The sequence below is a fragment of the Malaclemys terrapin genome, chromosome 6 (assembly GCF_027887155.1).
Source record: "Malaclemys terrapin pileata isolate rMalTer1 chromosome 6, rMalTer1.hap1, whole genome shotgun sequence".
Lineage (NCBI taxonomy): Eukaryota > Metazoa > Chordata > Testudines > Emydidae > Malaclemys > Malaclemys terrapin.
Window position 1 is genome coordinate 30584042 of NC_071510.1, and position 14382 is coordinate 30598423.

Here is a 14382-nt window from a genome sequence, read left to right on the forward strand (position 1 = left end):
AATAAAGTGAACTCATACCGTAATATACAGGAGAGTTTAATAGCGTACTGATCATTGTGAAAATCAGACATTTCTGTAATGTTAATCTATTTAATATCGTGAATTAACACAGGCATAGGAACGCACACGAACTGAGTACCAAATTCATCTCCGTGTAAATGGGTGCAACTCCAGTGAAGGCAATCTGCTTTGTCTCTTTTCTACAGTTTTCATTTCCCCCTTATTTGGTTGTTAAGGACATACAGTGTACCACTAAGTCATGGTGAATTGTTTGTACTCAAGTAACTAATATGAGAGTGGTTACGCTAATACCGAAGTTAAGCCTCTGAGCATTCCTGTGTGATCTAGATGTGTCCAGATGCTTGAGCAGAGCCAGCTGAGCTCGGTGTTGGGGCATTGTATAAAAGTGCTGTCTTCTCTTCAGCCAGCCTTGTTTCTGGGTGCTTACCCTGTATAATATATGACTGTGAGAACATATACTACAGCACACCCTGCCATCTCTGATAGGATTAGAAAATTCCCATTTTAGAACATTCCCTCAGTATGAATAATTAGGATAAATAATTAACTCTTGGTTCTTGCATTACAAACAATGGTACCTTTACACTGAATAACACATTTCTCACACTGTAAGTCCCAGTTGGTTAACAGTTTTAAAGACTGAGGGCAGCAGGCATAATGCCCAACTCAGTAGATATTGAGGGTTTGAATTTGGATGTAGGTCTAGGTTTGTGATATGTTCTAAGGCTGTTCTGAATAGACATATACGTAACTGTTCACTGCCCCAGATCAGTCAATGCTTTCTCTTCTGCCTGTGAATAACACTGGAGTCTTTGCCAGGTTTCAGATTTCATTACAAAAGTTGTACATAGTTCTGTTTATGATGATAAAGTGATTTCTATGTTGATCTGTCTCTGCTTCCGAGAAGAATCCCTGCAGATTTACAGCTAACACAGGTTCCCAGACTACTATACAAGTGGTTAGTAATGATGCTTAAGATGGTCCTCTGCAAAAGTTCCCCCTTATTTTTGTTCATTCCTCTAGTCTGTTCTAAATACAATTAAAATGCAGCATTCTTTAGGGATGGCTCAAAGTGCAATGAGCCAGTTTTTCAATGAGTACTTTAGTTGGCCTCCATTTGTACACATATACTTTACAAGCCCAATCACCTGCACAGATTATGGAATTTCGCCTCAAAAAACCAATTGTCCAAAGGGGCTTTGTTTTCTTCTTTTCTAGTGCAGCAAAAATACTCTCATGAACAATCCTGTATTTTTTTCTTCTGCCCTAATGACAGCCCCCTTCTCCACAAGCACAGAAAATGCCTGATCTCACTGCTGTATAAAATGCTCTTTCATATTAATCCTCCCGTCTCGAGGCTGGGATGGAATGTGAACACTAAAAGGATGAAATTAGGTACCTTAAATACCCACCTACTGCGAACACCACATTAATGCCCAGCAGTTAGGAATTTCAGCAAAACATCTTTCTGCAGGGTCTGCTAAGACCTGCAGCATATCTGATATGCAGAAAGACTAAGTGAATTACAATAAGATTGATTTAAAACAAGTTTTTCTTCACTAATCTCCTGGGTTATGTTTTTTTTCCCCCTCTTCTAGAGTTCCAGAACAGCTCGGTCTGAAGAAGACCGAGATACACTGTGGGATGCCTGGGGTTCATGGAGTGAATGTTCACGCACTTGTGGAGGAGGGGCTTCCTATTCACTCAGACGCTGCCTGAGCAGCAAGTAAGTTGATAAATGCTTTTATCTTAGCGGTGGGAGAACTCAACACGCTGACATATGTCACAGCATAAAGAGCAGTGGATGTGTTGGATGGTGCTGAAATTTCAGCCTCAGTGGAAGAAGGTTGCTTTTTTTTTTTTATTCAGGCAACCAGCCAGCAGGTTTGATAGTCCACTATACCATTTAAAATATGAAACCCATAGAGGAACAAAAGTTTTCTGCACAGTTTTACCTAAGCATACTGTACCTTGCCAGCTATTGAAAAGTGAAACTCCCATGCACCATCTGTGTTTGAGTGGTAATCCTTTTCACACCCACATACTGAACTGGAGCTAATTCTCCAGGTTTAGCACCCTAAAATCTTTAGCAGCATAGAGATTGCAAATGCATCACATAGACACAAAATAATATATTGGGCTGTATAAGTGAGAATGATAACAGCTCTACAGATGGTATTCTTCAAATTTACCAGAGTTCCCTAAAAACAGTTCATGCAATAAAGTCTCCTTCCATCACAGGCTATGATAAAATTACCAAATAGTTATGAGAGGCAGCATGCAGCAGTAGTCAGGACACTTGGCTGAAAGATGGAAGAACTGGGTTCTATTTCTGCTACTGATATGCTGTGGGACCTTGGGGAAATCACTTAACCTATCTGTGCCTCAGTTTCCCATTCTGTAAAATGTAGATGAAAGCACTTTGTACTATTGATAAGCATTATTTCTGAAATATTTCTAGTAAGTATTATTTACGTCGACTCAAGTCAGTATAGCCCTCATAAGCCAAGCCTACGTGATCAGTATAAATAGGCATCTGCTAGAGAAGGGTATGAAGAAAAACTCCAGATGTAACTTTTGTGGCTTAAAACTCATCTCCGACACCTTTTATATTGTAGCACATGAACATAATATAATTTTCCATCCTGCATATGTTTACTTTCATGTACCGATGAAATTAAAACATGTAATAAAACAAATCAAGAAAAGCATTCTCTGAAAGTGTTGCATAGGTCTGATATTACAACACATAACACTGCTTAGCAAAGACATGAGATGGCATAAGACATTGTATCACAAGACAAAAATAAAACATTATGTGTTTTAGCATCAGATCTAGACAGCACAGAGACTAGAGTTGACTCTCCTGGTACCTGTAATTACTAGGCTGATGTGTAGAGTGCTCTGTCTGATAAGTGAGTGCCCCATGAAGTCAAAGAGAAAACTGTATATTTCCATTCCCTCCCTGGGTAAAACTGCCAGCGGATTGTTCTGCTTCTATACTGAAAGCCAAATTCTTGTCCCTGTGCAAAGCCTCAGCACAGACTCAGGAGATGTCAGGATGGGAACCTTCTCTACCCAACCATACTTCGGAGTCAAAGAGTGGCTCTCACGCATGCAAGACGTCAAGCATGCTATTGAGTCCAGCTTAAGGTAGCATCTGTTACACACCACATGCCCTTATGTGGGGATTGATGTCTGGCAAGAGGATCTGTGTAATGTCTGGGCTTCCTGGCCACACCTCTGTCCCCCGCCCCACCCAACTACCTTCAGTGTCGTGTTAGAGGGAGGAGCAGTGATCAATGTTCCATAGTGCACAAGGATGTGTGAAATTCACCTATGCAGCCTCCTGTCCCTACATGCAACAGAACCACGGTGGATCTGCTACTACTTACGTCCTTGTGTTTAAATAAGGAGAAGGAAGGAGGAGAGTCAGAGAGTGTCTATGGAATAAACTCATAAATCAGCTCCATTGTTGGTCTTTAATACAGTAGGTTTTCACTGCCCCATTCACACAGAATCAATTCTTCCTGCCTTATGAAACTAGATGAGAGCTTGTGTCCAATCAGAGATTGATCTCCATATTTTTAATGTGGAATGCAGGGGGTTATTACGTGCACAACTTCTGCTAGCCGGTAACAATAAATTGTAAACAGTAAAATTTGACCCGGAATTAGCACTGTCATAAATGTAAAACTGTTTTTCCTTTTTTTCTGGTTTGTATGCAGTTCCAAATTTTAAAAATGTTAAATGATTAATTTTTGTGCTGGGAAAGCATTTTACAATTTATAAAAAAAATAAGCTGGTGGGGTGTAAGGGAGGGAGGAAAGAAACACACCCGAACATTGGGGATTTTGAAATAAACCTAAATACTTGACAGTTGAAAACCTGGCAAGACTATATGAAGAAATACCTGAAGGTATATGTGTGGGACAGTTCATTGCTTGATACATTTGATCACATTACAGAAATGTATATGCTATATAGAATTGTACAACAAATAACATTACAAGGAGGAAGCTAGAATTTTTTATACAAATTAAAAATTGGCAAGTTAGCTCAATGTTGTGGAACAAACCAACCCACAAAGCAAATCTAAAGATTTCTTCTCCTGTGAGGAATGTTCATGGTATGTGATGGCTCCCAGAATGGTAAGGGAAAACAGAGAGGGAGCCCATCTTTTCAGCTCTAAAGCTATGCAAAGAATACTTGCTCCATTTCTAAACGAAATGCAGCTGACTAACTGAAATCAATTTCTTTCCAACCTGCAGTTGCCAATGTTCTGATTGGTATCACAGTGCTCCTGCCCTTCGTTAGGTTCAGTACTGTTTTGTTGTTAAGCCTTTGTGGCAATTGTGCAAGAATGAAGTGTTAGCTTGAAATTCTGTTTTCAGATCCCCATGGAAGATCCTAACTCTGACATTCTGATGCTCTTACGTTCAGCAAACTCCAATTAACGTCAGTGTTTGCATAAGTCAATAAAATAACATAATGGGTATGTAGGACTTAATTCTCTTCTCTGAGCTGCATGGTTTATCTCCAAACTAATATTCTGTGCAGAGCTACTTTTGATACCAGTGGGATATAAATACACGTACTATAGGAGGAGCAGAATATTGGAGTTGAGCTGTGCTGTAAGGTTTTTGGTCGTTAAGTAAGAGATAATTAATTAGTAATGCAGCCAATTCCTTTTGAAAATGTGGTTTTAAATATAATGGCTAAATTCTGGTCTCAGTTATATGGTTACAACCCTTAGTGAAGTCAGTGGGGCTTGCACATGTGTAAATGAGAGAAGAGTTTGGCCAAATATATATTATTATATTACTGCATATTGCATGAGAAGAAAAGAGAGGGAAAATAATATCCACAAAAACAAAAGGGCTATTCTGTACTGCTTCTAATAGTTCTTACAAAATGCAAAGGAGAAATCATGAGAGAAGCTGTGGATTTTGATCTCGCTGTCACCCCCCCTCCATCCCCCCACATTTTGTATGTATTTTGCATGTACAGTACATTTAAGATGTGGGACCCAGTTGTGTGATCCTTATTTGCATGTGGTCCAGTGGACAGCCCATTGGGCTGCGAGCCAGGGGAGCTGTGTTCTAATCTTGTCTCTGCGACTTTTGGGCAAGTCACTTTGCCTCTCTGTGTCTGTTTCCTCTCCCACACATTCAGGCTTGTCTTTTAGACAATAAATTCTTCAGGGCGGGAACTGTCATACAGTGTATGTATGGACAGTGCATAGCACAAGGGGTCCTGATCACTTTTGGGGACTACAGGAACTATTGTAATACCAGTAATAAAATAACTAAATTAGGAACACAGGCATTGTCAGACTGGTACAGACCCGAGATTCCTCCAGTCCAGTATACTGTCTTTGATAGTGGCCAGCACCAGATGCCTCAGTTGAAGATTAGGAACTCCCACATGTGATTTAATCTACTCCATGAAGATGTTGTCCTAATCCATAGTAGTTAGATGGATTTAAATCCTGAAGCATGCGGCTTTTACTCCATTCAAATATTCTTTGTTAGCATTAATTTTTATAACTTTGGATATTCATGTTCTCTGTATAAATGTCTAATACCTCTTTGAATCTTACTAATTTATTTGCCTCAACAATGCCCTGTAGCAGTGAGTTCCACAGTCTAATTTTATATGGAGTGAAAAAGTAGTTCCTTTTTTTCTAGTTTTGAATTTGCTATCTTTTCAGTTTCGTTGAATGTCCCCTTATTCTTGTGTTGGGAGACAGGGAGAACAGAAGCTCCCAACCTGCCTTCTCTATACTGTGACTTGCCATTTGATTAGTAGTTTTATCATAAAAAATAAGACATCACAATATTAAAATCCATGAGCTATGGAGAAGAGATGACACATTCTCTAGATCTCGTTCTTGAGACTTAAGGTAAAGAGGATAGGTGAGGCACCCTGTATGCTAACAAAACGCCACAAAGTACTTAAATTGCAGTGTGGTGGCACAAGGCAGTATCAGTAATGGAGACCTGATGTAGGGAGATTCCACACACACCCTGGCACTGTGGGGATGATCTTCATGCAGTATCTCTACAGGTTTCCTTGAGAGGGGGATTAAGATTATGCTGCAACATGGCAGCCCTGGGAATGTCCAGTGGGTCCCCACATTACATGCATCCACTGATCTAAAATTCTCAGGTATGGGAGAGCAGCAGGTCACATCTGCTACTCCTTCCTATGCCTTGTAGTAGCAACCATGGCACTGCTTTCACACAGACAAAATTTGTATTAGCTGCTAAATACTGTGTTTATGGGAGCCCTAGAAATACATAGATAGACCAGATAGAAAAGCCCTTATACATGGGCTTGGCTCCATTCCCGAGGATCTAGCCTTTATTTATTGCCTACTATAGGAACTGAAGTTATTTCAGCACCCAACTGGAATGAAAATAACATTATATCCTTCAGCTTTGTGACTGTTAGAATAAGTGTACGTTGCAATCAAGTAAAGAATATTCCCAGCACGTGTGTTGATGCAAGTGGATTTGCGCAGAAAAATAAGTGGCTGGGAACTCTTCGTATATTTCAAATCTATTTTGAGTCCAACTTTCATTGGAAATATTTTACAATTGCAAAGAGCTGTTACATCAGTTCTACTCATCTAAATTCACCCCACCCTAATCCTATAAATACACAGGGAGCTCTGGAATTGAAGTTTGCATGTTAACAAGTGTTGCCATAATATTAAAATTATTCTACTGCTTCTGGTCTTGGCTGGAAGGTAAATGTGATTTTTCCCTCCCTATAATCTTCCAGATTCTTCATCAAGTTATAATAAGGAAGGAAGGAGGAGACATCAGGAAAGCAGAAACTCACGGGACTATACGAATGATTTTAGGAGATAATAGGTTAATTGAAAATCCAGAGTATTTGCTTAGAATTCCTAGCCATTATTGTTGCTGCTGTTTCCGGCAGAAGGATGGAACATGGCTCTGTGAATGTAAAGCAGAATGCTTAGTGGAATGTGAAATCCCATGGATACTGACCTGCTGAATTCGAGTTTAAGGGTCAAAATCCATTATCATCATTCTTTCTTCTAGGAAATCCTGTATAAACTGCTTAACAGGATGGAGGGTTTTCTTGACATTAGATGGGTGATATATGTGTGGAGGGAAAGAAAGTAAACATTAACATCTTCCTGCCAAGCTCTCCTCAGCACTAAAAGCAATGGGGGTGAGAAAGGGAAGGAATCCGCACGAGTGAGTCACAATCCTAGCATTGTTTAGTGTCTTCATGCTGGTCCAGTCACTTGTTTGAATTCATTTTTCCCTTATTTAAATCCCTCCCTTCCTTCCTGATGGTGACTTCTCCTTGGTAATACGTCCAAACCACAAATCCAGCTGCACCAGCTCCACTTGTTTTGCTAACTGAAATGGTCTCTGAATTCATCTGTCATTGGGGAGCAGTCCCATCCCACTCTTTTTTCACTAGCTGTTACAAGCGGTGCAAGGTATCCATTGAGCCAGATTGGCAGATGCACATCGCTCAGAGGGCTTGAAGATAGTGACGTAGTGGGTTAGATTTTTAGGGCAGCGCTCAGCATTCCTATTATTACATATGGCAGAGTGGATCCAATGTCTCTGCTAAGTTAGAATGATCCTTGGTTCTACTCCAGCTTGATTCAGTCACTCAATATAGTAGCCATTGATAGACACCTTTTCTTTGTGGAGTGAGAGAGGATAAATGGCATACTTTTATGATGCCTGTATCCTGTGTAACATTTTTCCAGGACAGTGTCTAGCTGTGGATTTGTTACACCAGACACTAGATGTCATCTCTTCTTGATGCTGCAGATTATCAATTAAGGAATTAAAATAACCCAACCTCATATAGACCTGTGATTCTGAAACCGCTGTGTGTATGGTGCACTCACATGGTGCACTGGCTGCTTTAAAATGCAATATCAGAACAAGAATCCATTATAACAACACTATTTAACATTATGAAGATGGTACACCAAGTACTTCTGAGTTTGATATATGTTATGCTACGTCTTGTTTAAGAACTGCTGCAATATATCCTTGGTTCTAAGGTCCATACCATAGTCTACTATCGCATTATTAACCTTGGTGCTCCAGCACTTTTTCCAAGCCTCAGTTCAGAATAACTGTTGAGGTCTATGCTCCTGATTTGTGGATGCAATCATGGACTTAGCTGTCTCAGTAATGTCAATTGCCAGAGCACCTGCAAAAATGTAGGACTAGCTAACACTGGGCTAGAAATGTAGCCACATAAGGCTGGTGGCTATTATTGATGTAAAGAATAATAATAATCACAAAGTGGGAGGGTGATGATGATGGTCATCTCTGAAGTGCCCTTGTATAGCTTTATAATATGAGACTATACGTTGGGTCATATACAATGGGTGTATTTGCATATTTTCAGCATGAAACAAATGGCATAAAAACCAAATGACAAATTGAAGATAGACAGGTTTATCTGTAATATCTTAACACAGATCACCACAAATTGTAAGAATTCTTTTATTGTAGTGTAAAGGAAACCTTAGGTTTAGGAAGATATAATGCATGTGTCCTTCCAGTACAACTGAGATGGGTAAGGTTTTTTCTCTCTGTCCCAAGACTCTATGTACAGAACTTATTTAGTAGAGAATGAAAAAAATTCTTTAGAAATAAAATTTCTATAGTTTTTTTTTTTAAACCGACCTATAGAATTCTAAGAACATATGAAGTTCTGTATTAGATCAGAGAGTGGTCCATGTGGTCCAGTACCCTACTGCTGACAGAGGCTAGTAACATGCTTCAGAGGAGGGGGCACACTTGCTGTACTGCCCCCAGGAAAGTCTCCTCCTCCCTCCCCCAACTAGTTAGGGAGTTGGCTTATTCACAGAGGCATGAGGAATTATTGCCTTTCCACAACGCCTTATCATTTTAATGTTTACTGTTATAACTCTGGATATTTTTATTATTCATTAGAAATGTTTAATTTTGTTTTGACTTCTGGTAAACTCCTGGCATGAATCAGACCTTGTGGCAGTGAATTCCATAGGCTTAATTATGCATTGCATGGAAAAAGGTTTCCTAGGCTCAGTTTTGAACATGACACCTTCTTTAACATGGCTGTCATTCTCCGTTAAGCTCTGCTTTTTTTTTTTTTTTTTTTTTGATCAGGGACCTTCTTAATGGAACTCCTACCCTGAGGATGACATCTGGAGTCCCTGAGGTATGTCTGCACTGCAGTTAAACAGTGGCTGGCTCAAATCAGCTGACTTGGGCTAGCAGGGCTGCGGGGCTGTAAAATGGCAGTGTAGATGTTTGGGCTCAGGCTGGAGCCTGAGCTCTGGGACCCCATGAGAGGGGTGGATCCCAGAGCCCAGGCTCCAGCCCGAGCCCAAACATCTACACCACAGCTTTACAGCCCCGCAGCCCAAGCCCCATGAGCCCAAGTCAGCTGACAAGGGCCAGCCGTGGATGTTTAATTGCAATGTAGACATCAGGGGCTGTCTCTAGTGTTTTGTGACTGGCTTTTCTATGTTGCTTGGCACCCGCTGTGACTGTTTTTAATCACTTACATCATCATCACATCCTTTGAATTTTGTTTTCTTTCCTAAGTTTATGTTGGCTGGTAACATCTGGACTGGTCCCAGTTTTGTTCTAAGTCATATTTCACAGCATCCCAGTTACTGTATTTAGAGATGGGTCCTTTTCGAAAGTAACAAGCGCACACCCTAATTAAAATAAATAACTGTTCTAGTTATTATTCCCTCTGCTTCCTTTGTTACATAAACTGACTTTTTAAATGTTCTGAGCAGAGTAGGAATGATTTTTTTTTTAAATAACGTTTTAAATTTATTCTTTATAATGTTCCCTCTGCTATCACTGGATTAGAAATTCCATATACTACATAGCAGAAATGTTTCTGGGGTAAAAGTGGCATTGTTATTAATAACATATGTATCCAAAAGTTTAGATACAGTATTCTAATGAAACACATATGATCATTAATAGGGTCATTATAACACTTGTGGAATCACTAAGCAGCTTGCACAGGCAAAGTTATTTGATTTGGGAGAATGATTCTCACTGACACCATCATCCTAGAATAGAAACTGGGCATGTGTGTGTGTACATAATATTGTCCTGTGGTTACAGATCTAAAACCTGGAAGAAACTCTGAATATCATTATTTGGTAGAATTCACTTGGGTAATTTGAACATCCCCTAGCATCATTTTTGTTTTGTTTTGTTTGTTTTAGTCGCTGAGGGCTAAACAAGGTTTCACAGTGATTGGGAGAACTTTCGTTGTTTTAATTTGGTGGGGGAACATCCCCATTTTTCCACAGATGTTATAGTTTCCAACTAAGATAATGTCAAAAACTCCAAGTTTAAATCCTAGTTTTGAGGTAAAAGTCTGTCTACTGAGCTGTAGCCCACACTATGAAAATTCTTGGGAATCGCTCATTTAGATGGTAAATATGCCCGAGTTCACCTGAAGAATGTTCATAAGCCTTTCAACAAACCTGTTCTGATTTTTGAATGAAAAAGTATGAAACCAGCCAAGTTTTTTATGTAGTTTGGAGTTTCATTGTAAATATTTTGCACAACTGTATTAGCTACAGGCAAGAAGTTATATTGTCATTCACTAAAGCTCCTACAGAGAGAAATGGATTAGATGTATAAGAAAGTGAGCATTATAGTACAGTCATGTAGTTCAGATCCAGATTCAAATTTCCTCAAAGTTTACTGTGTTTCAGAGTCTAGAATTTAGTTTGGCCCATTGGGACCAGCCACACAATTTGGATCTAGATCTGAGATTTTACTGAGGTCAGGCATGGTCAGATCTGGGGTTTTATTATTTTGCATCCCAAAGATGTTCTAGATGCTTTTGGCTCAGACCCATCTCTGTGCTACCAGTAGGCCAGGTTATATTCGTTTAGGTTTCCAAGAGTAACTCGTAGTACTGTACTTGCTTTCCACTGGAGTAATGGAGAAAGCTGTGATTGTTTTTTTACTGAAAAACATTTATATTAATTCTAACCCTTTCATTCTCTGCCTCTCTTGGCTAAGGAACAACTGCAAAAATATTTGCAAATGTAATGGGCTTTGTGTATATATACAGTATGCACTGTATGTGTATTTTACTGATAATTCTAAAGCCAAAGGCATTGTTTTAAACTATTCTCAGGGAAAGCAAAGATACTGTAGTGACAAACAAACCAGAGAGAGACTAAATATATGAAAATAAACATAAGTCTAAAAGTAATCTGGCCAAGTGTGGGCACTTTTTTTTTCTTCTTTAGCATGTGTATTAGTCTCTCAAGTTTTATTGTTGCCAATTTAGTTAGACTAGAGATGTCTCACTGAGGATTATTACTATAGTCCAACATTCACTGTTCAGGTAGCAAAAGAGTTGTTGAAAGTAGAAACTGATACATACAGGGGTGGGGGGAAGCAAAACACTATGGTCTACAGCATTACGAGACCAAACCCCACATTTGGACACAAGTGTGGTATGTATATCAGAATTTGAACTAGGATCCAAATTTTGTAACTAACCTTTATTTCAGTAATGGGCCAAATGAAACTTTGGGATCTCAACCTTCCTTGCTCACAAATATCAGGGTGTTTAAAATATGGACCCAAATTGTGTCCCCAACCCATCCCTGCTTCTGATACTTCAAAGGGATAGCAACATTCACTGTTCCGACTGCCATGTCAATCTTTGTCTCCAGTAGATTCTTCTGTAACTGTTGCTGAAACCAGTGGGAGTCCTGGGTGCAACTCTTCTCATGATTAGACTTTTAGGGCAGGGTGTTCAAATGTACAGCATTGGCCTAACTTTGCTCCTGTTGAAGTCCATAGTAAAACCCCATTGAATTCATTGGGAATGGAGTTAAACCTATGCTCTCTGTTTTGAAAATCCCACCCTTAGTTATAGAGAGACAGGCAAGACCAGACATGGCTTTGGTTTTGTGAAGTCCCGTCACTCATGTTAAGGTTATAGAAAACCAAAACGAATGTGATTAGGGTCTCAGACCCATTTTTCTCAATTTTCAATGGAAGCAAAAACAAGGTTGTGATTTGGGTTTTGCCATTCATTCATTGGTCAAGAATTTGGTTGGCCAAATTGTGATTCTGGCTGGTATTGACCAGGGTCTTTGTTTGTCTGAATCCTCAAAACTCAAAGGGAGGTTAGATAAATGGTTAGGGTTTTAACACATGTTTAGCATCTTCAGGTAATACCGTTTATTTAACCATTATCTTTATCACTTTCTTTTGGTTGAATAGAGTAAAGTAATAGCAATGTTGGCTCCCTTTCCGCTGCTCAGCAGCATTGAGTATGTGCTCCCATTTTCATGTGCTTCCACTGGTGACTAAGGGAAGATGCAGCAATGTGTAAGGTCATGCCTATAATGTTGCCCTGAATTTGAAGGGTGTATATACCCCAGAATGTAATCAAGCTAATTGCAACCATATTATATGCACTCAGCCACTATAAATGAATAAAATAAAACACTACATACTTAAGGGTTTATTTAAAAACAGGCTTTCAGAAGCAGGGCCATAACTACTGGCACTTTTGCTAATCAGAATGGGAAAGGAGGAAAAAAGTAAATAATTAAAAATGAAAAAAAATATAAATAAACAGCCTTAAAGTCTAAATGTCTCTGATATTAAAAGTTTAAAAAAAAATGATAATTTCATAGGGGTCATTATAACCTGTGTGTTTTGTAAAGTTATAAAAAGATTAAATCAAAAAGTGTACTTTCAAACAGTTCTCTGGAGCGATCCTGGGAAAGCTATCCTGACATCTTTACTCCCCAGCAGGGAGGCGTTTGGCCACCGCTGACCTGTCGTTAATTACTCAATATCATCTCGGAATATAGGTAAATATCTGGAATGCTCTAAACCTATTGCTTATGTTGGTGTGTGCTTATATATAATAAACTGCCGTTTTAAATAAAGCACGCTTACCTGCATAAATCCTATCAAATGGAATTTCTGTGTTCCTATTAATTTATTCCTGACACCATCTGGAGTAAAATGGTTAAGTTGCCCCTGCTGTGGGTTCTGAAAACCCTGGGTAACAATAAGATATTAAACTATTAAAGTTCACTAATTCTCATACCTGATGGTTGATCAAGCTCTCTCTACTGGGCAGAGTTGTCAAAAAAAAATTATCAAATTTTGATAAAAGTTGCCTTCAAAATTCAAAAGGTGAAAACTTTTGCAATTTTTTTTTAAATTTTTCAATCAGTTCTACTACTAGTTATATCCAAGTCAATGGTCCTCTGACTGGTGATCCTGTGAAGAGATGGTTGGTCAACATGGTTCTGGTTCTCCTCCATGGTGCCACTGAAGAGGATTTAAAAACCACTAAAAATGAACTACTAGTATTACTTTTCCATAGAAACAATTGCTGTAGTGCTGTAGAATGTTGTGTGTTTATGAGTGGTAGGGCGTGATATAATCCACAAGATTATTGTTAAAGTGTGGGCTATCTTGAAAAACTTTGAGAACTTCTAATCTAAGTCAGTCAGCCAGCACTATGAAAGGACATACACCAGGAAAGAAATATTTTCCTTGCATTAATGTCAAATTTTAAAAAGACCCTCAGTGGCTGAAAAGCAGATTGTTTATATGCGCGATTGAGATTTTCAAACACTTGCAAGGTCTCAGGGTGTTCGCATCCTCATTTTGGCTCAGGCCTATATTTAGTTAAAGTAATTTAATTCTCTTTATTCTATATAACAATGTCTCTCTTGTTACAACACAGGCCCTTATTTTGCATTCAGTGATATTGGGGTCAATCCAGAGTAATTCAGTTAACTTCAGTAGATTTACATCAGTGTAACACCAAGCAGAACCCAAATTTACTGCCATCACACACAGGGCCGGTGTTTGTTTCATTTTAATTGTGATAAATTATTTACACCAGAAATGCTGATTCCCTCAAATTGAAACTGTCTGAAATGTTATTTATGCCCAGGTATTAATCTCTAATTATTTTAAGTCTCCTGCATTACTACTTCTAGTCTTGCTCTCACTTTAGGTCATTATCCTACTCCGCTTCCCACATGTGGGCCTTTGGCAACCTGAGACGTATGACTTGTGTTTTGATTTTCCTAGCCAGTTCACTGACTGCAGTGAGTGAAGTTGGCATTTTGCCTTCTGGTTGTTTATTTTGTTACTGCTACAGAAAGTTATTCATAAGATGTATTTCTAAATTTGCCTGGGCATTTTGGCTTGTCTATCCCTGCCCACTTTTCTTGTCTTAAAGTTAATTATTCCCATTACATGTCTGATGTTTTACAGGACAAGGTGTGGGAGTCTAGCAGAAGCTGTTAGTCTTCTAAACTTAAAGAGC

The 14382-nt window shown here is 39.0% G+C and overlaps 1 protein-coding gene across 3 annotated transcripts in view; it reads left to right on the forward strand.

The window, feature by feature from the left end:
• The window catches only part of ADAMTSL1 (ADAMTS like 1), a 697981-nt gene that overhangs the window by 460552 nt on the left and 223047 nt on the right, over nt 1-14382 (forward strand). For all 3 annotated transcript variants that reach the window (XM_054032714.1, XM_054032715.1, XM_054032716.1), the window contains one exon: nt 1620-1747. In XM_054032714.1, the coding sequence (XP_053888689.1) occupies nt 1620-1747 (128 nt within the window). The remainder of the gene's footprint in view (nt 1-1619; nt 1748-14382) is intronic.